This window comes from Cucumis sativus, chromosome 6 (genome assembly GCF_000004075.3).
Source record: "Cucumis sativus cultivar 9930 chromosome 6, Cucumber_9930_V3, whole genome shotgun sequence".
NCBI lineage: Eukaryota > Viridiplantae > Streptophyta > Magnoliopsida > Cucurbitales > Cucurbitaceae > Cucumis > Cucumis sativus.
The window spans coordinates 10,273,214-10,298,673 of NC_026660.2; the positions used below are offsets into that span (position 1 = coordinate 10,273,214).

Sequence of the window (25,460 nt, forward strand, 5' to 3'; positions counted from 1 at the left end):
TTATTATTTGGTAGAGAGATTATTCTTAATAACAAATTTTTTGAAAATATTTATAAAATATAACCAAATTTCATATTTTGAAAAGATAAATATAAAAAAATTTCTATCAATAAATGACTTCTATTAGTATCTATCAATAAATTTAATAATAGTGTATATCATTTATAAAAGTCCATTGGGGATAGATATAAAATTTTGCTTCTATTTAGATGTAATAAATATAATAAATAATAGATGGTTGTGGGCACATGTGTGGGCTTAGCGTTTTCAATAGTTGAAATACATTGGGCTTCGATTGAAGAAGCGGGCCTTTTATGGCCCATGAAATCAGTGTTGTATGAACAATATTTATTTTTAACATTAAAAGAAAAATAGTTATCAATCAAAATCACAAAGTTGGTACATACCATAAACCACTCGAGTACGTTGACTACAAATAAATTCCTTGAATTCAATGCATAGAAAGAAAATGTTATTTTTATAAAAATAGTTTTAAGTAGGAAAATTATTCAAAATAATAAATTTTATAAAATATTTATAACATACATTATAAATTTTAAACTATATTAATAATAGATATTGTTAGACACTTATTAATGAGATTAATAGATAATAATAAAAATGTATGGTGGATAGAATTCAAATTTTAATTACTAATTATGAATTTATTTGCAAAGGAAGAAAAGCTTGATAAATAATTATGAAGGGAAACCTTTAGAATAAAGACTAAAAGGGGAAAAAATTGAAGCATATACTAAACTACATATTTTTTTTCTTTTGACCGCTGGTCTTATCTACGTGGCATTTCGAACCCGCGTTCAACGTTGTGTGTGTATATGTATTTGTAAATATTATATAGTATATTTTATTTTTTTGGATTCCACTCCGCGAAGCATACTCTCCGTGCAGCGATGGAACTTGGAGCATCTTTGTTGTATCTCGATCCAATCGAAGGTGAATGTGCTATGCTCTCCATTTCTCTCTACTTCCATCTCTCTATCTCATACTCTTTATTCCAATACCCCAGTCCTCCCACCTGTAAGCTTCTCTCTCTCTTTTTTTTTTTTTTTTGCGGTTTCCATCGAATGCATATACAACAATCTTTGCTTCCTAACAAAATGTGGAGCTATCACTAATGCCTTTCCTTCTGCAATCCACTACAACTCACTCTGACCTTCAAATCAAAGCAACTGAAGGCCATTCATGCCATAATTTGGTTCGGAACACGATACACTGACTGTGTGTTACTTCTATTATCTTTTATCGCTTTTTTTCTTCTTCTTAAAATTTTGCATTCGTTTTCGTTGTTCTTATCGGTTGTTGATTAGTTTAATTCAGTTTATTTATCGTTATTTGGTTAATTTATACTCTTCTAATTCTTACTGATGAATTTCTGTGAGCTTTGGCTTACTATTTCGATTCTGTTTGTCATTTCAAAATGTATGAAGGTGTTGGGGTATTTGTTTATTTCTAGCTGTTATAGACGTAATCCTATAATGGTTCTTTATTTAATTTATTTTTTCAATGAATATTCGAAGCGTATAGATTGTTAAGATTGATGGAGATAATGTTACTGTTCACTTACGCATTATTTGCCATCTTCAAATCATTAATCGAATTGCCTGTTAGTTGGAGTTGGATAAACGGGTTTCATCTATGTTAGTAGATTGAATTTTGAGTTATTTCATTTGCTTTTGGCATGGAATATTAACGATGACTTCCTGCAGGTTAAAGGCTACCTTAAAATTTCTGCTACAACAAACCGAAGGATGGCTTTGTATTTCTCTGCCTTCCAGTAGGGAAATCTCCTTATGCACTTTCGAGTGCTCATTATAGGTATATCCTAAGTGTTGGATGCTGCAAAATTTCGTTCATTGATTTATTGGATGGAGGGAATTAGTGTGAGGGAAGCATTTCTCATTTGATTTTGTTTTGATTGTGTAATTCGACTAGTATATCCTGAAATAGGAATTTTTATTTGGAGATGATTACGCACGAGCAAGATCCCGATGTTGTTCGATGGGGCCTTGAACTCTTTGACGGAAATCCATTTTCTGATTACGGGTATTGTGGGAACATTCATGATGAGATACAATACTATCAAGGACAATGCCTTGATGTAGATAATTATGACAAGGCATGCACCATAGAAAATAATGAGCTTATTGCTCAAACTCTCCAAGAACTCTCACAGCTTGCAGTCGCGGAGCCAGTATCTTTTGATCAAGGAACAGAAAACTTACAACTTTCCACCTATCCACAAGAGTGGTTTAGTCTGTCCATTAATGCCTGTGGTTCCGGTATGTGACACAATATTTATGATTTTAATGTAGAACACATTCAAGGTTCAACGCTTAGCTTCTGTTTTCTATGTTTAAAATTAGTTGTGTTTTTTTATCAGAGCACAATAATGATCTGGAAGAGGAAGATTATAGTTCATGTACTATGCCTGACGGGACATCCTACAGTGGGGATGACTGGTCATACTCTTTAGAGCTGACTGATGAGTATACCCTTGATGGAGAAATGGGAAAAAGATTGAATCAGATGATCTCAATTCCTGTAAGTTATGCGTTGAATAAAAGCTCGTATTTACGTGAGTGCTATATAAACTGTGCTTGTGTCTTCTGCCGAGGGTCGTAACTTTCCCGTTATTTGTATTTCTGGTAGGATCCTTCCTTTTGTTGATCAATTACTGGAAATCTCTTCTGTTTCTCATGTTTATCTGTCGAACTTGAGCCCTTCTGTTAAAATCTGATTTCTTTTCTCAAGTTATTTGCATGTGTTCAAATATTTTTACCTCTGTTTAGCATTCTTCTTTTCATTGTTAAGGCTAGACTGCAGTTAGTGGTTTAAATGACTGATGCTGCAAGTTGAAGTTTGCACTTCCTTCTCTCTTTCTTTTCGATTTTTTTCTTTTAGGGGTTATATTCTTGTCAATAGCTCTTTGGCCGAGGCTCTTAAACTATGGTCATACTGTGATTGATAAATTGAAAGGGGAAATTTAAGATGATGCATGTATTTATATGGTGATCGGGATGGTGCATACTATGACTTCTGCTTTTCAGACTACTTAAAATTGTCCAATGAATATAATCAATATTTTTAGCACTTATTTTGAGTTTTTGTAGCACATTCCAAGAATTAATGGAGAAATTCCTTCTGTTGATGAAGAAGCTTTAGATCATCAAAGGCTATTGGACAGGTGGTGTTTCTCTGTTTGTCTGACACCCCTTTTCTTGCCTGTCCCCGGCTCACTCTCACACACACTCACCTATAGTTTTGGATAGCTAGAGTTATTTGTCGTAGCTTAGCAAGAATATATCATGCTACAATTTGGTGCTATTGTGCGGAGCTAATCTGCTCCTTTCCCTCCTTAGACTGCAGCTATATTATTTGATCGAGTTAAAAGTGCAAGGAGATGGTAACTGCCAGGTTAGCTTGTTCTACTTTATCATCTTAAGCTCTATCTGCTATGATGTCACAAGTGGAAGTGTTTGTTTTATTTATAGTATTAAGGATTGTAGCTATGTCAATATTTTAGATATCTTTAATTTCAGCTCAAGCTGTTACCTTCGCTATTTGAATTACCTTCGGTTACTTTAATACCTGTTTTATTACATTTGAAGGCTCTAAGGGAGCTTTCTTAGACATGCATTCTTACTTTCATTTTGGTTCCAGTTTCGTGCTCTGTCGGATCAAATTTATCGAACATCTGAGCACCATAAATTTGTGAGGGAGCAAGTTGTTAATCAGGTTTGACATATTTGAATCTAAATGTTGCTTTTGACCCTTCATTTTTTTTTTTTTGTGCTATACTTTTATGGCCTTTTCTTTTGTAACTCTCAGCTAAAGTCATATCCAGAGATATATGAAGGATATGTTCCCATGGCCTATACTGACTATCTGGAGAAAATATCCAAGTACTTATATGAATATTTCACGATTTGTTTCCCTTGATTGTTTGATTGGTAAGACATCTAACTGTACTCTTTGGTCGTGGAATTTCTTTTGGTTGATCACAGGAGTGGGGAATGGGGTGATCATGTCACATTGCAGGCTGCCGCCGATACGGTATGTATGGTCGACAAGCTATTGTGTTAATGCTACTTGGCTACTTTATAAAGCATTATTCAGCCTATGTTGTATACAAACAACGCTGCAACTAATCAAACGTATAACTAAGAACTGCTTTAGCTTCTATTCCTTGTACTTGCAACCATTTCTGGCAAGAGAGCAAAGTAAATAATTAGTTCGTCATGTTCTAACATATGGTTTTACGCTGGTGCAGTATGGTGTTAAAATTTTCATGATTACATCATTCAAAGATACCTGCTACATTGAGATCCTTCCTAATATTGAAAGGTCCAAAAGAGGTACATTCTACTTTACATTGTTTTGTTTTTCTGATATTTAATAATATATCATTGAATATTTAATAAATGAGATTTTCCAAGCAAGATTTTCCATCGTCTATTGAACTCTCAAGTCTCAACCGGTACAATTGTGAATTATATGAAATACAAAATTGCTAGTTGACCTTGCGTCTTTTGTAGTGAGAATATATAATGTTGAAGTCTTGATTTGATGTAAGAGTAAACTTACTCTAACTCTTTAGTTTAAATTTTTGGATTCAATGGTGATTTAATAGTATGAGAGTGGGGAATCTTGTGTTCAAGATTTTATAGTGGAAATTTAGGATAACAATCTGAAAAAATGAAATTGTGAGATTCTTATATTGAAAAAAAATAGCTAGTGAAAGGGCCTCAAAGGAAGAATACGGTCCTCATCAATCCCACTTTTTCGAAAAAAGGTGCCAATTGGAGAAATTACTCTCAATTGCTTTCTCAACAGAAACGTACCAGTAGAATGGATTCCACCTAGGCAGATAGCTCGAATGAATATCTTGTAGTTCTTCAAAATTTTCAACATTACAATATTCTGCCATCTTATTCAAGATTAGTTACCAAGTCCACCTTGATTTTTGCTGAGGTTTATTATTCACTTGGTCATCTGATTTTAGAAGATTATCACATCTAATAATCAAATAGGAACACAGTCCAAAAGCCTGTTTGAATTTTGGTTGAAACCCAACAAAAGAATCTTGAACGGGTGGATGGGCATTGCATCCAAAGGAAATTTAGGATTAGTCATCTTTAAATTCTCCCAACATGCGTAATAATTGTCAAAAGACTCAAGACTGCAAGTTGGGATGGGGGATCATGTGGACCTTGACTTAAATGGTGAGTTTTAACCTATTTAGAAGGTTCTCTTTTATACCTCCTTTGGTAATCCCGACACTGATGCTACTGACACAGTGATACCTCAAATAGTTTGTGATGATCACATTCCTTATGTAATTGTCTAAAATATTCTCACGTACACCCCATCCTTAATGGTCTTAAATGAAATGTTTTGCGAGGTTTCAGCTGGCTAACATGGCCTTTCCTAGTGGCAGTGAAGCTAACCACTGCTCTGCCTCCAATAGATTTTTCAGCCTCCAATAATCCGTGAACCTTAAAACACCTCTTTGCTTAAAACAACCACAAATTTGGGTCCTCTCCTATGTAATATGGCTGTTTCCCGTAGATTGATTGACCAACAAAGATAGCCTTTTGTGTATCTTCCGACAACCTACATCCTTGCAGCATTTTGGAGCACTATGCTGCAAAGTTTTCTCCAAATTCCATAATCCAACTCAATTTGCATTTTTCGTCAACTTCTTTCTCAGATGTCAATTTTCTCTTCCAATTATTATGAGCCATGATTCCTAATATGAATAGGGTATTTCCCAGTCCAGATAATGTCTTTCTCATGTATGTTGACGTAATAAGAGATTCATGTGCTTCCTGATAAGATCAATAATCTGTCAGTTTCTATAAAGTATAAGCACACCAAAACGATTTTGGGAAGTAAATCTTCAATATGTTAGACAAAATTTTAGCAAGGATTTTGTAGATGCCAGCAGTAAGGCTTATATTGTTGATACTTAAGGTTTTGATAGTATTACTGAAAGTATTTTCTAATTAGAGATATAACTTGCAGTTATTTGCTTGAGCTTTTGGGCTGAAGTGCACTATAACTCAATATATCCCGAAGGAGGTGAGTTCCCATTATTCATTAGTTTAATAATTGACTGTTTCATTTACTTCTTTGTCAATAGCAATGGAATGCTTAAATTATCGGATCCGTCACCTCTTCTTAAGCATATGATAATTAATCTTTCAAATATTAGATGGTCTTCATCAAAACTGGTGGGCTTGATGAGGTCTTAATGCCGTTTCTATCCCAACGAATTTGTCTTCCCTAATTGTATGTTATTTGTTCAGCTAGATTTTGTTTTTTGCTCTGATAGCATCTTAAAATAGGTTTCAGTACTATTTTGCCAATTACATTTTAAAGTAGGTTTCAATATTACTTTGGCCACTTCGGTTCATTTTAGTCTATCATGATTCCACATTTTATTCATCTTAGTCCTCGTAATTAGACTCCACATTTATTCATCTTAGTCCTCGTAATTTCAACATGTCCGTTTTGGTATTGTACGTACTTTTAAAAATGGTCATTTTAATCTCTATTTGCAATATTTTAACCTTTTATTTTATACACGATAGAAGCCTAGCTATGTTTTACATAATTTTGTAAATTGAGTGTCAGCTAAAATTTCAATAAAAAAAAGAAGTAAAAATGAAAAACGAAGAACCAAAATGGCCACTTATTAAAAGTACATGACCACAATGAACAATAGTTGAAACTACATGAACCAAAATGAACGATGTTCAATACCCCTATTTATGAGGAGGCAGCCCTTCTTCTCCTGAAGTTATTGGGCTATTTAGCCCAAAGTACAAGGGCAAAAATATAGTTAAACCAATATTTTGGAAAGCTTTCTTGTGTTAATAAACAAACACTTATCCCAATTCAACAAGGAATCCGTCGGCTTGTGATGTAGCCGGCATGATGTAGTGCTTAACCTTTTCCATCACATCTTACATATTTATCCAATAAAATTTTCCCAATAATTAAAATGTTGTTCTTATGACTAATGGTGGTTGACAAACTTTTATCGGAAACTAAATGAATTAATTTAGCATGAAAAATAGTCTTCATTAATTGTTAGCTTTCTCCTCTTCTCTTCTTTTTTCTCTCCCTAGTATTCGGATAAGGCCAATCTTACAAGTTTTGTAATTCTTGCAGGTATTTGTTAACTCTTAAGATTATATCTGTATGGAAATTTGACTCTTTCTCGTGTACGACACTGTTTGTAAAGCCAATAGAACTTTGTGCATTATGTGGTTTTCTCCAGATGTACCCATGTTTGAGACGAGGAACAATAGATGGTGGATGCTTCAAAACGAGCATCTGGAATGACGGCACACAGCAATTTTTCAGATATTACTAATAACAGTCTTCACTAAGTTGTATGGACATTTCTCTCCTAATTGGATCCATAAGAGTGTTATAAGGATGATATCATTGAAAAAAATCATAAAGAACATGGTATATCGAAAAGAATAAGGATAATACCATAACTAGCAGTTTTTGCTTGCACCTTGAGACTCTAATGTACTAGTTAGCATTCAAGACGAATGTGGCTTCAACATACAGTCGTAGACGAAGATGGAAGAAGTTATGGAACAAGTTCTTGGTAAATTTGCAAGTGTTGTAAGGCCATATAAGGACAGGCAAGCAATTATATGATTTTGGACGGTTAGGCATCGACCAAAATGGCTCCGCTGCCTATAAATTGAATTCTCTTCCTTTTTTAACAAAGAACATAACAAGTTTTCTTTCATTCTTTGATTATTAGTTACTTTCCTTTTTCACTTGCAAATATAACGTTCATACTTCTCCATATCTATCATCTTGGCCATATAGAGAGAGATACCATTATTTATTTCGATTACATGTCATAAACTGCCATTAATCTAAATCTTCAGTCATCGTCATCCTCGGTTTCTTGCTCAGAGTTTTCTGCCACTTCTTGAAGTGTAGCAATGTGATGAGCAAAAAGTTCCATATCAAAATCCGAGACCAAATCGAATTCATAGTTTGGCAAAGGTATGCATTCATTAACCATTGGGAATGCATAGTTGTTTCCACCAAGGGTTTCTTCTTCAAAATAACTTGTAGTAGTAGAATTAGTGTTTGATGAAGATGGATCACAAGGCTTGCTGCAGCCAGGCAAATCTAGAGTAGCAGAAGCAATATTTTTACCAGTTAAGGCAATAATGGATGGTTCAGCCTTCTTCAACAGCCACTCTACCGTCTGACCATCTGTTTTGTTTCCGAGCTCACGAGTTAGCTGAAACACACGAGCAGCACACAATGGTGGAAGGCGGATACGTCGATCCCGCCCATGAACCTTGGCATGGCGATCTTTTGGAGCTTTGGAAGGGATGAGCTTAGACTCTGAGGCAATTGGTGAATTGGGTTTTGGTGCATTCCTTGGAGAGTTAGATGTAGGCCTTTTTACTCTCATGTGTTTTGAACCCATGATTCCTTTTAGAGAAGTATTCCAAATACATTATGATCAAATCAACTGTCCTTTTAGGGTTTATATATAAATCGGCATATGCGTGTGTGTGAGCGCACGTGCTAGCGATAATCAAAAGATTTATAATTGTTTTATGTTAATGCATTTCTTAAAAAATCCGAGTTTTTTTGTACAAATTCTTGGCCATACATTTTCTAGAATTTTGATTTTGGAGTAATGTAGTATGAAAAACTTAAATGCTTCTTGGTTTGGGTAAAGCTAATGTTAATGCAATTCATATATGTATAATAAAGCACAATTTTTTTCCTAGGATATATAGTGATGGATTGAAAGTGTAATTGATGATAATACAAATTGAAACGATAGAAAATGGAATTAAGGGAATTGATTTGGTTGAGAGTCCTTTGTTAGGCAGGTTGGTGATAGTAATTTTGTTACCAAAAAAGGGAGTGGAAGAAATGGAATGTATGAGTTGTTCTTTGAAGGATCTTACTTGGCTGCAATTTACTCTCCAAATATGAAATCACTTACATGAAGTGTCAATTAGGGTTGCTTCCACTTCAAAACAAACTATTTTAATTTGGTATTTGTTTCTTTATATGGCAACATTAGTTTGGATTTTTCTAATTGGTTTAAAATATTTTGAGCGCCAAGTTACAAACTCATAATACTAACTTAATAGAAGGTAACGTTTAAGATTGCTATTCATTTATGTTTCAAAATTCAAATCTTCACCGCCTCATATTTGTTATAGTAAAGACATCGTTTAATTTTGGATACTAATTTTCAAATATTTTTTAAAGAAAAAAGGATAAACAATAAAAAAAAAAAGTTCAAAAAGTAAGTTTAAATTTTATACAAAATGGTTATTAAAAAACCTTACAAATCTCATTTGGTAAACAAAGACTAAATGTAACATCAGCTCATAATTCAAAATATGGAATCAACGCGGATAACTTCGATATTCTTCGATCTTTAAACATATTTTGTCCTCAAGCACATGCTTCCAAAAGAATTTTAGAAGGTTGCATCTAATATAAAATTAGTTCCTTTAGCACAAATATGTTTAACTTTACAATTGCTATTATTAAGCTATCAAAAAAGAATGTGCAACTTGTTCGATAACAATTTTAATGTTCATTTAAGCATGTTTTCATATTTTTTAGATCTCTTTAAGGTAAATACGATATCGGTCCATTCATGCATTTCTTTTAAATTAGAGCTAACATAAAAATAAGCAAAAAGAAAAGAAATAAAACCAAAAGTGTGATAAGTTCCAAAAACGAGAATTTGATGGTCGAGGTGGCTCAAGAAATTCATATTTCTAGTAAGATATATGAACAAAAAGATGAATGAATTTGTCAAAAAACTATTTCAATCTTGAGACCTAAAAAGGAATTGATTTCATTCCATATTTGAATTTGAAAAAATTATGCTTAGCTCCTTTCATGAAACATCAATATTGCAAGCACTGGTGTGATCCTGTTTGTTAGTCAATCCACTGGTTGAAATGATAAGATATCACTGTTCAAACTTAATTTTTTTTTATTTATTTATTTCATTCCATCATCTTCCATTCATTTATTTGATTAAAAACAAATAATGAGAAAATTACTTTTCAGTTTTTAATTTAATTATTTTTAAGTTTTAAAATCTACCATTCTAATCTTCAAATTTTGAAAACAAATTTACAAGATTGTTGAGTAATTTATTATTTATTATTTTAAACGTTGATAACATTTAACAAATTGTAAATGAACGTTTGGAACACTGAGTTGATTATTTTAGTCTTTGGATTATAATAATTTTTGTTTGTGTTAATTGAAAAAAAATAGTAAACATCATAACTAATAATAAGAAATAATAAATGTAAAACAATAAAAACGGTAGTAGATAAAAAAACATAGTAATAAATGGAGGCTTTAAATTAAGAGACATTTTTAAAAATAAAATAAATTAAAATATTTACAAGTTATAGCAAATTTTTGAATTCTATCACGGCATATGAATGAGTTATAAATATTTTGTAAAATCTACCATTTTTAAAATTCTCTTTAAATAAAATAAAAATAATTAAGTTGATAGAAATTTTAGAAATTAAAGTTAAATATATAACAACATTTTTTAAAAATTGTAAATATAGTAAAATTTATAACCGATATACTTCCAAAACACTATTCACTTCAATCGAGAAGTTGAATAGTGTAGTTACAGACAAATAAAATTGAAAGACCTAATGGGTCAGGCAAATATATTGGGCTGAAATAGAATTTTTGGGAAATCGAACCGAAAGCCCAATAGGGCCTATATTATGTTGAGCCGAAATGAATTTGAAGGAAAGAAATCGAAAGCCCATTAGGGCCAAAATGGGACTAGAAAGCGCACGTTAGCATGAAGAAAGAACTGAAAGGTTAAAGAGCGCCATCGCGAAACATTTAGTTTTGTTGAAATCGGCATTTGGGCCGTAAGAATGATGAACCAATAAAACACAAAACAAACAAATCCCTGGAATAGCCTCAACGGTTCTGGAAGAAGAAGAATCTTCTGGAACCTCCAATCCCACAATAAAAATCAAACCCTAAACTCTTACATTCAGCTCTTTGCTTACCTTATCCCAACAAACCCACCAACGCTCTACCGGAGCTTAAACCCCTCTGACCTCCCACTTCCGACCTCTCTTGCCTCAACATGGCTTCTGCTAATGCTCTTTCTTCCGCTTCTATTCTATGTTCTTCTCACAAGGTACTTCGCTCATAACCCCTTCATTTCTTCCTTGTATTTTTCCTAATTCATCTTTCGAAATGATGACTTCTAGATTCTAGTAGGTGGGACTGTATATTAGGTAGAGGTTTTCTCGAGTTTCTTATCATAGTTGCGCTGAGAGCGGCTGAGAATACCAATGTATCATTTCCAGTAGTTTACGTTGCGTTTTTCTAACGTTGCAGAGCTTGAGAAAGGTAAATCAAACGCAGAACAATAGAGTAAATTACAGACAGGCTGGTAGTAGATTTGTTGTGAGAGCCTCTGCAAAGGAGATAGCATTCGACCAGAGTTCTAGAACTGCGCTTCAGTCTGGGATTGATAAGCTTGCTAATGCAGTTGGTTTGACTCTTGGACCTAGGGGTAACTTTCTGTTCATATTTATTTATTGATGAATTGGTTAGTATTGGATGTTGTTTTATAGACTCATGTTATGGGTTATGTTGAGAAATTTGGGTTCTTCACATAATTCTCAACCTTGTTGTGATATTTGTATTTGAAGGGAGGAATGTGGTGTTGGATGAGTTTGGTAGTCCCAAAGTGGTTAACGATGGTGTGACAATTGCTCGGGCAATTGAGTTACCTGATCCCATGGAAAATGCTGGTGCAGCTCTAATTAGAGAGGTTGGTTTTTTATACTTTGATATGAAACATAACTTTTGCATCTATCGGTTATTGAAGTCTTATTAGCTCTGACATTGCGTTGACAAGTATTCTATATGTCATGAAGGTCGCAAGTAAAACTAATGATTCTGCTGGTGATGGGACGACAACTGCCTCGGTCCTCGCTAGGGAAATTATCAAACTAGGCCTTCTCAATGTTACATCTGGAGCAAATCCAGTATCATTGAAGAGAGGAATTGACAAGACCGTTCAAGGATTGATTGAAGAGCTTGAGAAGAAGGCCAGGGCTATAGAAGGAGAGGATGATATCAAAGGTACTGATTGCTTTCCATATCCCGAGTTGCTTTAATTTGGAACATTTTTGCTCACCGATATGTTTTTTCGACCATTGTTGATTCATGTTTTGTTTTTATTTTGTGCAGCTGTTGCTTCTATTTCAGCTGGAAATGACGAGCTTATAGGGTTGATGATTGCCGATGCCATTGGGAAAGTGGGACCTGATGGTGTCTTATCCATTGAGTCATCCTCTTCCTTTGAGACCACTGTCGACGTTGAAGAAGGGATGGCGGTGTGTACTGTTGTCTCTTTACTATAATATCTTTCTTAGTCTAAATCCAAGTCATTTCAACGTGCTTTGACTAGACATTATTATCTTCAATTTTTTTCTATATTGCAGATTGACAGAGGCTATATTTCTCCTCAGTTTGTCACAAACCCTGAAAAGTTAATTGCTGAATTGGAGAATGCACGCGTGTTGATTACAGATCAGAAAATTTCAGCTATAAAGGATATAATCCCTATATTGGAAAAAACCACACAATTGAGAGCTCCTTTGCTTATCATTGCAGAGGATGTTACTGGTGAGGCTTTGGCTACTCTTGTCGTAAACAAGTTGCGGGGTATTCTAAATGTTGCTGCCATTAAAGCTCCAAGCTTTGGGGAAAGGAGGAAGGCCATGCTACAAGACATTGCCATTTTGACAGGTACTCAAGTTATTTTGGGTATTTACATGCTTAGGTTTTTTAAATACTCGTTTAGTGCAGAATTGGACCTTTTTATTCGACTTTGTATACATGGATTCTCTGTCTCATCCAACTATGTTTAGTCTATTATTTAATGAGTGGTTCACGAGGGGCAGTCGTTTTTATTAATCCTATCTGTTTATATGTGGATGTGAGGAGGACGGCTAACATTTGCTTTGTTATGCTATTGTTTAGGTGCTGAGTTCCAAGCCAATGACCTTGGATTGCTTGTAGAAAACACCACAATTGAACAGCTGGGTTTGGCCCGTAAAGTGACCATCTCCAAGGACACTACCACCATCATTGCCGATGCTGCTTCAAAAGACGAGCTACAAGCAAGGATTGGACAGCTAAAAAAGGAATTGGCCGAGACAGATTCTGTTTATGACACCGAGAAACTGGCTGAAAGAATTGCCAAATTATCTGGTGGTGTTGCCGTCATTAAGGTAGGAGCTGCCACGGAGACCGAACTTGAGGACAGGAAGCTCCGTATTGAAGATGCAAAGAATGCAACTTTCGCTGCCATAGAGGAAGGGATAGTCCCTGGTGGTGGTGCTGCTCTGGTCCATCTCTCAACTCTAGTTCCTGCAATCAAGGATAAGCTTGAAGATGCAGAAGAGAAGCTAGGTGCCGATATTATCCAAAAGGTAACCAACTCAATCCTATTGAGCTGTTTCTTCGGTCTCTTAATGGAGATTACTGGTCGTGTTGCATTGTCCTTGGGAAAATGGTATCAAAGTCATAGTCAAATTCTCTGCAATGTTATTTTCTGCTCAATTTATATTTGATTTGATTACCAATTGTTGTTGGGGGTCTTCTTCTACATATTTCAGTAAGTGGGGAATCTGATATTAAAGTTGTCTTCATCTTTTGTGATTTAACGAAGGCACTAGAGTTTATTGTTAAGTTATATCCTTTTGTATGCAGGCATTGGTAGCACCAGCATCCTTAATTGCCCAGAATGCTGGAATTGAAGGGGAAGTAGTAGTGGAGAAGATCAAGTCGAGTGACTGGGAAATCGGTTACAATGCAATGACAGACAAGTACGAGAATCTAGTGGAGGCCGGTGTTATTGACCCAGCCAAGGTCACCAGATGTGCCTTACAGAATGCTGCTTCGGTTGCTGGAATGGTCTTAACCACACAGGCCATTGTAGTTGAAAAGCCCAAACCCAAGGCACCCGTCGCTGCTCCACAAGGCCTTACCGTTTAATTTCTGAGAATTCTCATTTTTCTTTTGGTAGGACGTAAGATAATCATCAACACTAGCTTTTGGCGGCAAGGTGCACATTCAATCGGAAACAGCGAGACAATAAGAAAGATGATGACATCACTCTGTTTATGTGAATGTGCTTTTTTGTAAGGCTTTCTAAACTTTCGTTAGATATTGTAAGATTACCGAATCAATTGGATTAAACTTTTACGAGTTTTCATTGAAAAGAAATAATTTTGATGAGTTTCCCTCTACTTCAAGGTTGTTGTTACTTGTTTTTTTGCTTTTTGGTATAAACAAATAGATATCAATCAAGGGTGGTCTGATTACCCTTATGGAGAAGGTTTGACTAAAATAGATGGCTGAATGTCAAAAATAGACAAAGTTTGAAGTAAAGGTAAAGGCTGTATATTTGTATAGAATGGGCTAGGTTCCTTTTTTTTTTTTTTTTTTAATTTTGAAGAGCATTGTAAGGTAGCGATCACATCAGATTGAACGGTTGGTTTTCAAATAAAAAGTTAATGCGTTGTGTAGTTCCATTAAATAGCTTTCTTTATAAGAAATATTAGAATTTTTCGGTGGTGAATTCCGCAATCATGGTATTCTCAAATCCGATTCTCCCGCAAAGAGAGGAATTACTTTTGGTCTATTTTACTCCCTTCTTTCATCTTGCATGTCTCTGCACCCTCTACTATATTCACAATATTAATAGTAATGATAAAATATCTACAAAACTGCAAAAACTATTTCTTACAATATTTAATGAGGAGTTATGGATGAATGAACAAATATTTTCCATTGAAGGAATCGTGAGAATACGCGTTTCCGTTTCACTGTGTTTCTCTTCCCCTCTCTCCCACTTTTGGCGGAAAGTTTCAAATCCCAATTTGTTCCTAAACCCTTTTTTAATTATTATTAATTATTAACTTTAAAATTCCAAATACGATTAATTTTAAAATAATAATCAATAAATAAATTATGGAATATAAAAAGGCATTATTTGTTTAATAGAAAAAAAAAAAAGAGGAAATAGAAGTAAAAAAAGTCGTGAAAGGCAGGTAGCTAATCACAACAACCACCTTTTTATTTTAGGCACCTCATTCTAATTTCTTTCCCACGTTTCATTCAAACTAATACTATAAACTAAAACATTATTATTATACATTAAATTAGTTTTAAGATATAATTATCAACCTAACCAATTTTTCCTAACCATTTCAAAATTACTACTCATTAAATTAGACTCTAGATTTAATGAAGTATTGGATTTTCTGTCCTTAGTTAAAATTTTAAGGGTTAGATTTGTAATATCTATCTATGTTTGTTCACATCATAATTAAAATTATAGACTGAGCTCGTCAAAATTGTTGATCAACGATCCAAGATATAGGTAGGTGGAATATCCGAAATCTTTGAAGTTTTCTAAAAAGTAAAATATAAAATATGAATGTCACATCTAATATAATATAAATGTAGAATTTATTCGAAAAATTAACCTAAAATGTAAACAATGAGAACGGCTGTGGATGAAAGAAGGCATAGTCTGTAAAGCCAAAGTATTAGTAGTGGAAGATTGAGATGTCAAGATTATTCCTCTTTCCCCAAGACACAGAATAATCAATTAAATTTTAACTTATTATATACAGCAACCATTTATATAAATACTAATTGTTGACTTTTCAATGATTATTGATTTTTTAGAAACACCATTTTTCATTTAACAATTAAATTAGAGCAACAACTTGGAAGTTTTTTTCGATTAATTACCTCTCTTTTTGAAATGTATTTAGAACATAGATTTCAATTTTGAGGGGGAGGGTGGAGGGTTTGTGTTTCAATTATAATTACTCTTTCAAATCCTTTTTTATTATATTGTTTATGATTTTCTCTATTTGTTAAAACATTTAATGTTGGAGAATGTAAACTTTTCCAGCTTAACTTTAATCTAAACTTCTACGAGTGTATCGATTTAGACCTTAAATTTATGTAAGTGTTTTAATTTAAATTCTTAATCGTGTTTTAACGTACTAATGAAAGTGTTGCACTACTAGAATTTAGGATTTAGGGTTTATGAAAGTTAGGATTTAAATTAATGCATGTATGTTTTTAAATGATACATTTATGAAAAGTTTAAGGTTTAAGTTAATAAGGTTTAAGATTCAACCCTTAAAGTTTAGGGTTTAAATTGATTCTACTAATAGTTTAAGGTTTAAATTGTTTTAACCTTGAAAGTTTAAGGTTTAAGTTGATATTTAACTATTAGTTTAAAGTTTATATAATTGATTAATTTTTTAAAGTTTAGGATTTAAATTGAGACAATTCAAAAGGTTCAAAGGTATAAATTGATATTTGTTATTTGATATTTTACACCATAACTAAAATAGTTCAATCTCAAACATAAACTATTATAACTCAAACTAATATACAAACCATAATAACTAAAGATTATAATAATTAACTCAATGCCTTCAACACTCTCTAAAATTATTATTTATTTTATGTCTAGTTATTGTTTTTAGTACATATATGTATCAATTGAGCTAAGTTTTTATTGACAAAGTGATCATTTTTTATTTGTAGTTCTCTTCGTTTATATACTATTTTAGATAAAAGAAAAAAAATGTTGTTGGAAACAAATTTTAAAAGTTAAAAGCATGGAAAAACAAATACTTTTTTGTTTAATAAATTTTGAAAGTAAATTTTTATATTTTTGGAGAAAGTTTGAAAATGCTATACATTTATCTTTTAACGATGTTTCAACTTAGTTTTTAAGTTTAAAAAATTTGAGTTTTAGTTGAATTTAGTTTATAGATATATTTTAAGATTTTTACACATTAATTTCAAATTTTCATTAAATATTAATTTTCAAATATTGGTGTAAATCTATAAAATTAATTTAAAGTAATTGTAAAGTAAACTTTAAATTTAATTTTGAAAGTGATGAAGAAGAGTGAAATTTAATTCACAATAATTTACTTAATTATTTTAAATTATTAACATACATTAACATTGAAGATGAAAGACTGAGGTTAAAAATATAAATATTGAAATGTATGTATCAAATCGAATGAAAGCTAAAATGTGAGAGAGTAAAAATGGTAATATTTATTTTAAAATCAGTTGAAAACTAAAAAGCTGAAAGATATTTGATCGTAAAATACAAAAGTGATTATATTATTATTTGTTTTTCCATTCGAAATCTTTGATTTATTTATTAAGAAAATTGGTTGGATATGTCAAAATCTATTATTTATTTAATTTTATGTGGCCTAAATAACAGGTAAATAATGTGAAATTACCTAACATACATAAAAGAGTAATTTATTTATTTATTTTTTAGAAAAAAGTAATACTCAAAGCAAACGTGAAAAACGTTGAAGGAAAGAAGAGATAGTTGAAGGCGATGGATGCATAGTAGCTGAAGAAAAGATCAAATAGCATAAGTTTTACCCATATAAGCTAGTTTTACAACTTGGATTGAAAGGGTAGAAATTATTCTTAACCAACAGAAATAACATATCAATAATATATCTATATGAATTTAATCAAATAATAAATCGATGATATAATTATCAAAATTAAATGAGAATGAGAAAGATATTCTTCAAATTAGCATATGGGTATGAGATTATGAAATAATTATAGGAGACTAGGAGTCAGTCAGAGGGCGAGATCCATGGTTTTTTCTCCATTCCAATAATACCCCCAATTGTAAGTCAAAATAACGCGTTATGCCCACCCCTGACCCCCTGATTTTCCGTCCCATAAATTTTCTAAAATATCTTCTGGGATTTACTGAGAAAGAATAATTAATTAATTAATTAATATGAGGTAAGGCGAATTGAGTAATTTCCTTTCAAATTCATCAGGGGGCAGCCTCGAAGGGAGATGAAAAACGAAACAAGGAGTCGTGGAAGCTGAGTCTATACGCTGCGTGGAACAAAGATGACACGCCAATGTCCGATATGCACTGCCTTTCACCGCAACAATAACGATACCACCTTCTCTTTCATGGAGGATCTTCTTCTTCTTCTTCTTCTTCTTTATCTTCATCAATCCCCTCTTCTTCTTACTTCTTCCTCCTCCTCTTGATTCATTTCCATCACCTCCCTCCTTCCCTCCTCTATTCACAGGTTCCCTCTCTCTCTCTCTCTTACACCATCCGCATTCCCACATTTTCCTCTTCCCCTCTATTTCCCCTCTTTATTTATCTCACAATCTCCAATGTTGCTCTTTCTCTTCTCCATTTTTACTTCTTTTTTCATATGCCTACAGGTTTTCCTTCCATTTTCTATTCATGGCCGACGTTGCTAAGGTCTTGTATGTTGTGATTCTTGATTATGAAGAACAATTAAAGAAGGAGAAGGAGTCTTTTCGCTATACTCGTCCTGTTTTGCAAAGCACTCTCCAGCTTATGGGATGTAAGGCACGACACGCTTTCAAGGTGAGATCATTCATCATCCTCCATGCTTTCTTCTCAATTCTTTTATTTATTTATTTATTTATTTATTTTTATTTGTGTTCTTTTGCTGCCTGATTTATTTGTATTCTCACTTGTGTTTCCTTTTCTTTTTCGGATCTGTATCTGCTTTGTCGTTTCTTGCTTATGAGTTTTGTTTGTTTTTGTTATTGGATCATAAATAGTTATTTCTCGTAGTCTGCAGGAGCAAACTGTTTCGATTTTGTTTGGTCAATTATTTGTCTCAATTATACAAATCTGCGTTATATTTGTGAAATTGTAATTATGAACTGAACATTTTCTCTCTCTTCTTCTTCATTGTGTTTAATTTTCTGTTGTTGTTGTCCTTGTCCTTGTCATCATAATGATTTTGGTTTTCAACTTCTTATCTTGCCTTTCCCTTGTCCGCTAATTTATTTGTCTTTGGTGAAAATATTGTTCCTTCACTCTTACTTTTGTATGCTTTGATTTGTGGATGTCCTTTTATATTTCGTGAATTTCACGTACTGAACTCTTTTAATATCTTGGCTGCTTTCAAGAATGGGCGATTTTCCACCCCCTTTTCTAATAATCTTTGCGTGTATATAATACATATCATTGTCATGTCTTCTATTGGCAGGACGGTCTGTAATTAAATGTACACTTTTATTCTCTGTTAATTCTAAAACGGCAGTGACAATTGACAAATAATGCCAAGTTTATGCTTTTAACTCTTTGTAATTATGTGGTGCTGTAAGTTGTTTTTAGACTTATCCATCCTCTCGTATCATGTTATTTCATGCTTTCTGTATTTTATTTTATTCTCGGTGGAGGTGATGGATACATTTAGCACCTTCACTACTGAAGAGTTCTGAGCCACAAGTTATCTATATTTGTTTTGCTTTTGATCTTCTTACAAGCTGGACTCTTGTAGGACGCATTCATAATCTGTTTTTTTTTTTTTTTACAATGGGGGAGTTGGCTGTGACTTTCTTCTTCAAGAAATTCCCCCGAGAAAAATCATAGTTGAAAGTTAAGAGTATTTTCTTTGGTAGTGCTGATTTATTACTTAAAACTTATTTCCAAGCAACGTTGAAAGCATTGAGAACTTATGATAGATATAATCTTTTCCTGTTTTGATTAGATAAGCCAAAGGGCTTTTGCATTGCTGCGGAAACGTCATGGCTTGCTTCCTGAAGGGTTGGGAACAAGATCATCTGAAAAAGAATGCGTCAAGAGTTGGGATGTACGCTTTGCTGAAACGGAGGTTTGGAATCATTTAAATTCCTCCAAAGACGGTGATAATAAAAACATTCCGTTTGAAATTTACAAAAGGCGCACGACTCTCTTTGTAAAAAGAGAAACCTTCTTAGATGTTGTATGCAAAGCCCTGACAGAGTACAAGTACGTGAGTCCCAACCAGAGGGCTGACTTGCTTTTAGCGTGCAGGTAATCTTTAAATGATAGGACCCTTTGAAAAGAGCTCCCATTATGTTTATCTGTTTTTCGCACGTGTATTAAATCTATTATTTTCCAGAGATCGGCAATTCTGTGGTTTAGTCATGTGTAGTTTAGGGATGAATCGTATTCATGCCATAAAGTGTAGATATTGGTATTTTAGTTTTACACCTGGTCTATCTAGACGTTGTTGGTGTTTCTGACACTTCAACATTTAAAATATTTTATCTTAGGCGATATTTTCCGAGTTTTTATCAAGAATGCACACTTCAAATGATTGTTAGAAATGTGTGCTTCTAAGAATATCGTGTTGGCAATCTCCTTTTTGTATCAAAAGGTTACTTATCCTGTCCTGTATGTTTTGTTCTCCACTTGGCTGGCATTTATTTCTAAATAAACCGTAGTACCAAACAGTACTGCTGGTCATAGCGGGAGATTTGGGTAGAGGAAAAGGAGAATTTTCCAACTGTTGGAAAGAGAGAATGCTAGTGCTGTTTGCAATCACATAAACTTATCGGTCTCTCTTTGGGTTTACTAAAAAAAGTCCTGCATTTTTATTAATTGGATCAAAATATTCCTTGCTTTCGTGGATTAAATTTCTTGTCTTTTTTATTGTTTGGGAGGTGGGTAATCTGCTAATTCATCATGTTTTCTTAAGGTTTATTATTTTATTACTCTGTTTTCTATGGATATTTTAAGAAGATTTGTGGCTGCTTGCAAGTTTGATAAGGTCTATTATATTTTTTCCTGTGATGCTTGTCAAGCTGGTTTGTATTTCTTGTAACGATATTTTCTTTGCTCAGAATCCGAGAAAGGAAGGAATCTGTGACTGTACTATTATGTGGTACTAGTGGCTGTGGCAAATCTACTTTGTCTGCACTGCTGGTATATCCTTGCAGAGACTTTGATCTTTAGGGACTTTTTGTTGCATATTCATGCTTTTACAGTTGACATGTACTTGAAAGTATAATTTGTTTTAGAATGTTTTAACTCAAGCACACCTGCCCTTTTTCTTCTGACAGGGTAGCAGGTTAGGAATTACGACAGTAATATCAACCGACTCAATTCGGCATATGATGAGGAGTTTTGCAGATGAGAAACAAAATCCTCTGCTCTGGGCTTCAACATATCATGCTGGGGAGTGTTTGGATCCAGTAGCTGTTGCTGAAGCTAAGGTGAAAAGAAAAGCAAAAAAGTTGGCAGGCAATCCTCATTCACATCTGAAGGATGAAGTACTGGAGAGTTCGTCCATAGGAAAATTTGATGGCCAACCATCAGATCGTTCCACTGAGCTCCTCAGTCAAAAGCAGATGGCTGTTGAAGGATACAAGGCGCAGAGTGAGATGGTGATTGACAGTCTCGATAGGCTGATTACCGCATGGGAAGAGCGGAAAGAATCAGTGGTTGTTGAGGGTGTTCACTTAAGTCTCAATTTTGTGGTGTGCAATCCTGAGTTCACTTTTTTTTCCCTATCCATTTAAATTTTATACTCTTGACATTTATTCTAACATTGCTTTTGCAGATGGGGCTTATGAAGAAACATCCATCAATTGTACCATTCATGATTTACATCACCAATGAAGACAAGCACTTGGAAAGATTTGCAGTGAGAGCAAAATACATGACACTTGACCCAGCTAAGAACAAATATGTGAAGTATATACGAAATATTAGAACAATACAAGAATATTTATGCAAGAGGGCTGATAAGCATCTTATCCCTAAAATTAACAATACCAATGTTGATAAGAGTGTAGCTGCCATCCATGCGACAGTATTTAGCTGCCTTCGCAGGCGTGAAGTAGGTGAACAACTATATGATCCCGTACGAAATACTGTTCCTGTTATTGATGAGGAATACAGGAATCAGTGTGCGGCTAACTCTTTGAGCTCTAAGTGCATGTTTCAACTCATCCAGAGGAAAGGTTCCTCTAGGAATCTGATGGCTTTGATTAATACTGATGGATCTGTGGCGAAAGCATGGCCTTTCGATCCAATTGATTATGCAAGTGGGAGGCCTTTATTAGGCCCGAGGGATGAGAATGGACTGGGGATCCCAATGTATGGGCCATTGCAGATTGATAAAGCTGAACCTGTTAATCTGCAATTTGGATTCTACGGCATCAGTGCTTGGCCTACTGATGGTGGGACTAGCCGTGCAGGGAGTGTTGATGAATCCAAGGCAGATGGGACTGATACTAGCAAATACCTTTCTTCTTGCTGCAGCTCTCCAAGGTTTTCCGATGGACCTTCCAAGGAGGTAGGTTGAAGAATAGTTTTAATTTTGTAAAGAACATCTTGTCCATTTTTTCTGTTAGAAGTATAGTCTCTTATTCGTGCATATGTAGAGCATGTACATCTGTTTATTTCATTAAATATATTTTCTGCAAATTATCATGGCTCTTGGGTTTCAGATGACAATTTATATTTAGAGTCTGATGGTCTGTTATTCCCTTTCAGCTCAAGGAAGATATCTCAGTCCATGGTAGTGATGAAGAGGTTGATGATCCTCAAGAGCTTGGAAGCGACGAAGACTTTAGTGAAGATGGTGACAAACAGATTCATGAAGAGGTATTGTGTGATTCTACCTTCTACGTACAAGAATTGTTCCTTAAATATATTTCAAAGCATGGTGTTCACATTTATTTGTTCCTTAAATATGGACTCTTGCCATACGAGTACCCAATATAACTTATTCACAACATCATGCACTTGCCTTGTTTTGCACAAGTATGCACGCATATTGATGTTGTTTAGTAATCTACCTCATGCTTGAACCATCATGGATTGGTTTAGTGGTAAAAAGGTCAATAACTAACTAAGAGGTCGTGGGTCCAATCCGTGGTGGCCACCTACCTAAGAATTAATTTCCTATGGGTTTCCTTGATACCCAAATGTTGTAGGGTCAGACGGGTTGTCCCGTGAGATTAGTTGAGGTGCAATTAGTTAGAGTAGTTGCATGTAAGCTGGCTCGAACACTCACGGATGTAAAAAAAAAAATCTACCTCATGATTGATATGGTAGTGAAGCTTTAGAAGAATTTCCTTATGAAATTTAAATTCGAAAATTTTATAAGATGGTGCTTTATTTTTTTGGTCAACAGGTAGGCTCAGTTGATGAAGAGTCGACAAAATCAGATGAAGAATATGATGATCTAGCAATGCTGGACGTGCATCATGGTTACTGGTCTGAAGATGACCTAGAGTACATGTATAAGACCGGTTCAATTTACAAGGGGCAAACGAGTGCTAGAGCGATCGATAGGTATCGCCATAACGTAGACCTCTTCCTACGCTCTAAAAGTGAGTCATCCAAGTCTCTCTGCTCTTATACATCTCTTCTGAAGGAGAAAGAAAGAAATATACGAACTTCTGGTTCTATGAAAATGAAGAAACGTTCCCTAAGTATTCCAGCCATGAGAAAGCATAGTTCAGGTGTTGACGGTCCTCTTCTATCTGGAGCTTCCCAGGGTTAGCTCAAGAATTTTGCTTAGTTTTAGAAAAATTTCTTTCTTGATCTCTTGATGGGTCTCTTTCACTGGAATTAGCTTCAAACTACACCCCTCCCCCCTCCCCCCTCCCCCCTCCCGGTTAAAAAAATTGTATGTACAGAGTGGTGTTCGGTTGTGTGATTGTCTTGGGTTTGCAGCGGTCTGTATTATATAAATACAAATACCCCACTAATTTGTAGATTACGAATCAATGTAGAGAGCAATGATGATTGTTCTCGTCTTTTAAACAGTACACTGCTTAACTTAAATGATAATTTGTAACGAAGTTACCTGGACAGCCATCGACCTTCTCAGTACTTGTAGCTTGGCGCTTTGCTTCAACAGACTATGGTCGTCTTCAGGAAGGTAAGTGCTTCTCATAACCACTAAATTGATGCTTAATAAACCTTCCGAATTTGTTTCTATTGCCATATGTTCAAACTCTAGGACTTAATGCTTAATGGACTTTGATGTGTTAGAAACCCAGATGAGCTCGAAAGGGCTGGGACTGGGAGGTTAGAGGAATTGGGAGCAGCCACAGTTTTATTACAAGAATTTTTTTTACGTTCGTTTCTACAGCATCTCTTGATTCTGATTCCTTCATATTAACATCACATATCGAGTATCTGTTGCTTTACACGATGATTCTTTGTTCTTACCGATTGGTAATATAAAGTAATCGGGTCTTGTAGTTCCAACACTTCTTTTTTCTCGCACGTCACAACAAGACAGTCAGCCAGGGGTGGCCCATCTTATCTACTACGTGGAGCCTAACAGGATTATTAGTTTTGGAGAATTTGTTTCCGGAAGATTTAGTCGTTATTGCTTTGTTCGTGACGCCTAGTTCAATAGCCAATTCAGTTTTTTCTTGCTTAAATAATAATAATATATACATGGACAATTCTTACTTTTAAGACAGTCCATCAAAACAGAGGATAGAAAAAGAAACAGATACCCATCGGCCTGAAAATAAATTGTCATTAAAGCATGGATGTGTTATGGTTATTGTTGTTTTCAAGCTTTTGGTTTTGAAAATAACGAAGGATGTGCTTCGGCCTAGTTTAAAGCTCCGAGTGTGAGTGAGTGAAGGACGAGTAAGAGCAAGGAAGGAATAAAAGCACTATTCTACTAGAACGCTGAGTGCAAAATAGGGAGGAGTGAAACACAAGGGACAGAGGAAGAGCAAGAGATAGTATATTTCGACCAATGATAAATAGTCATTCTTCACTATTTTCATCCAAATCTTGGCTACAAACAAATCTTTCAATTTGTTTGAACTCTCAATTAGAGATATAATTCAAATGTTTTCATTATTATTTCTATTGTGTACTAAACAATCAACAAATTTCGTTGGAATTAATTCTGCTACGGTCACCCCCACGTTTAACCAAGACGTTTAACAAAATTCTTGCTTCCTCAATCCGGTTCAACTTGTATAATTCCAATACGATCTTTTCACAAAGCAATACATTAACTTCATATCCATTCTTCTTCATTCCTACTTGTAGCCCAATAGCTTCATTAACCATTCCAGTTTTGCAAAATCCACCAAGCAATGTGTTCAACATTGCCTCATTCATCATTCATCATATAGCTAAAAGTTTCATAATAGAGTCGAGGAACCGATTTTCCAAGAACAGCCCAAGAATGAAATTGAAATTTTTTATCTTAACCTTCATCTCTTGACAAAAAAATTTCAACAGTGGAAGCAATAACAGCAAATGGGTAGTGGTGATTTTCCTCGATGGCCACAGTTTTGAGAAGGTTCTCTGCGTTGGAAAACATTCTTGTCTTGAGGAGTCTATAGATGACGATCAAATGGGTTTGAAGATCAGAAGAATGCGAGTTTTTAGGCAAAAATCTAAGAAACAGAGGCATTCCGATGATTTAAGATTTGGGTTCGAGAATGGAAGTGAGAATATGGGGTCGAGTATGGAAATGAAAGACGAAGGATTGGAA

The 25,460-nt window shown here is 34.3% G+C and overlaps 4 protein-coding genes across 12 annotated transcripts; 3 read left to right on the plus strand and 1 right to left on the minus strand.

Annotated features, from left to right (window-relative positions):
- Window positions 1-820: 820 nt before the first annotated feature.
- On the plus strand, window positions 821-7,795 carry LOC101218393 (OVARIAN TUMOR DOMAIN-containing deubiquitinating enzyme 12). 9 transcript variants are annotated; one of them, XM_031887724.1, is made up of 13 exons: window positions 821-954; window positions 1,728-1,836; window positions 1,954-2,300; window positions 2,402-2,562; window positions 3,132-3,205; window positions 3,381-3,435; window positions 3,682-3,756; window positions 3,850-3,923; window positions 4,026-4,074; window positions 4,292-4,376; window positions 6,046-6,102; window positions 6,236-6,312; window positions 7,198-7,795. In XM_031887724.1, exons 3-12 carry the CDS (start codon window positions 1,985-1,987, stop codon window positions 6,262-6,264), a joined length of 975 nt encoding a protein of 324 aa, XP_031743584.1. In that variant the 5' UTR covers window positions 821-954; window positions 1,728-1,836; window positions 1,954-1,984; the 3' UTR covers window positions 6,265-6,312; window positions 7,198-7,795. The 9 variants fall into 9 exon arrangements, with proteins under 9 accessions (XP_031743584.1, XP_011657016.1, XP_011657011.1 ...); XM_011658714.2 differs by lacking the exon at window positions 6,236-6,312; XM_011658709.2 differs by lacking the exon at window positions 6,236-6,312 and having other exon boundaries at window positions 7,307-7,795.
- LOC101212002 (transcription factor TCP7) lies at window positions 7,762-8,733 on the minus strand. Its single transcript, XM_004145765.3, has one exon. It carries the CDS (start codon window positions 8,495-8,497, stop codon window positions 7,937-7,939), a length of 561 nt encoding a protein of 186 aa, XP_004145813.1. The 5' UTR covers window positions 8,498-8,733; the 3' UTR covers window positions 7,762-7,936.
- Window positions 8,734-11,024: 2,291 nt separating this feature from the next.
- Window positions 11,025-14,369, plus strand: LOC101218628 (ruBisCO large subunit-binding protein subunit alpha). Its single transcript, XM_004145706.3, has 8 exons — window positions 11,025-11,239; window positions 11,443-11,620; window positions 11,760-11,881; window positions 11,988-12,195; window positions 12,304-12,449; window positions 12,558-12,864; window positions 13,099-13,550; window positions 13,831-14,369. Exons 1-8 carry the CDS (start codon window positions 11,186-11,188, stop codon window positions 14,113-14,115), a joined length of 1,752 nt encoding a protein of 583 aa, XP_004145754.1. The 5' UTR covers window positions 11,025-11,185; the 3' UTR covers window positions 14,116-14,369.
- A 3,574-nt stretch (window positions 14,370-17,943) lies between these two features.
- On the plus strand, window positions 17,944-23,803 carry LOC101212242 (P-loop NTPase domain-containing protein LPA1 homolog 1). Its single transcript, XM_011658715.2, has 8 exons — window positions 17,944-18,248; window positions 18,391-18,559; window positions 19,698-20,002; window positions 20,815-20,896; window positions 21,034-21,450; window positions 21,534-22,271; window positions 22,472-22,582; window positions 23,115-23,803. Exons 2-8 carry the CDS (start codon window positions 18,413-18,415, stop codon window positions 23,484-23,486), a joined length of 2,172 nt encoding a protein of 723 aa, XP_011657017.1. The 5' UTR covers window positions 17,944-18,248; window positions 18,391-18,412; the 3' UTR covers window positions 23,487-23,803.
- The last annotated feature ends 1,657 nt before the right edge of the window (window positions 23,804-25,460 follow it).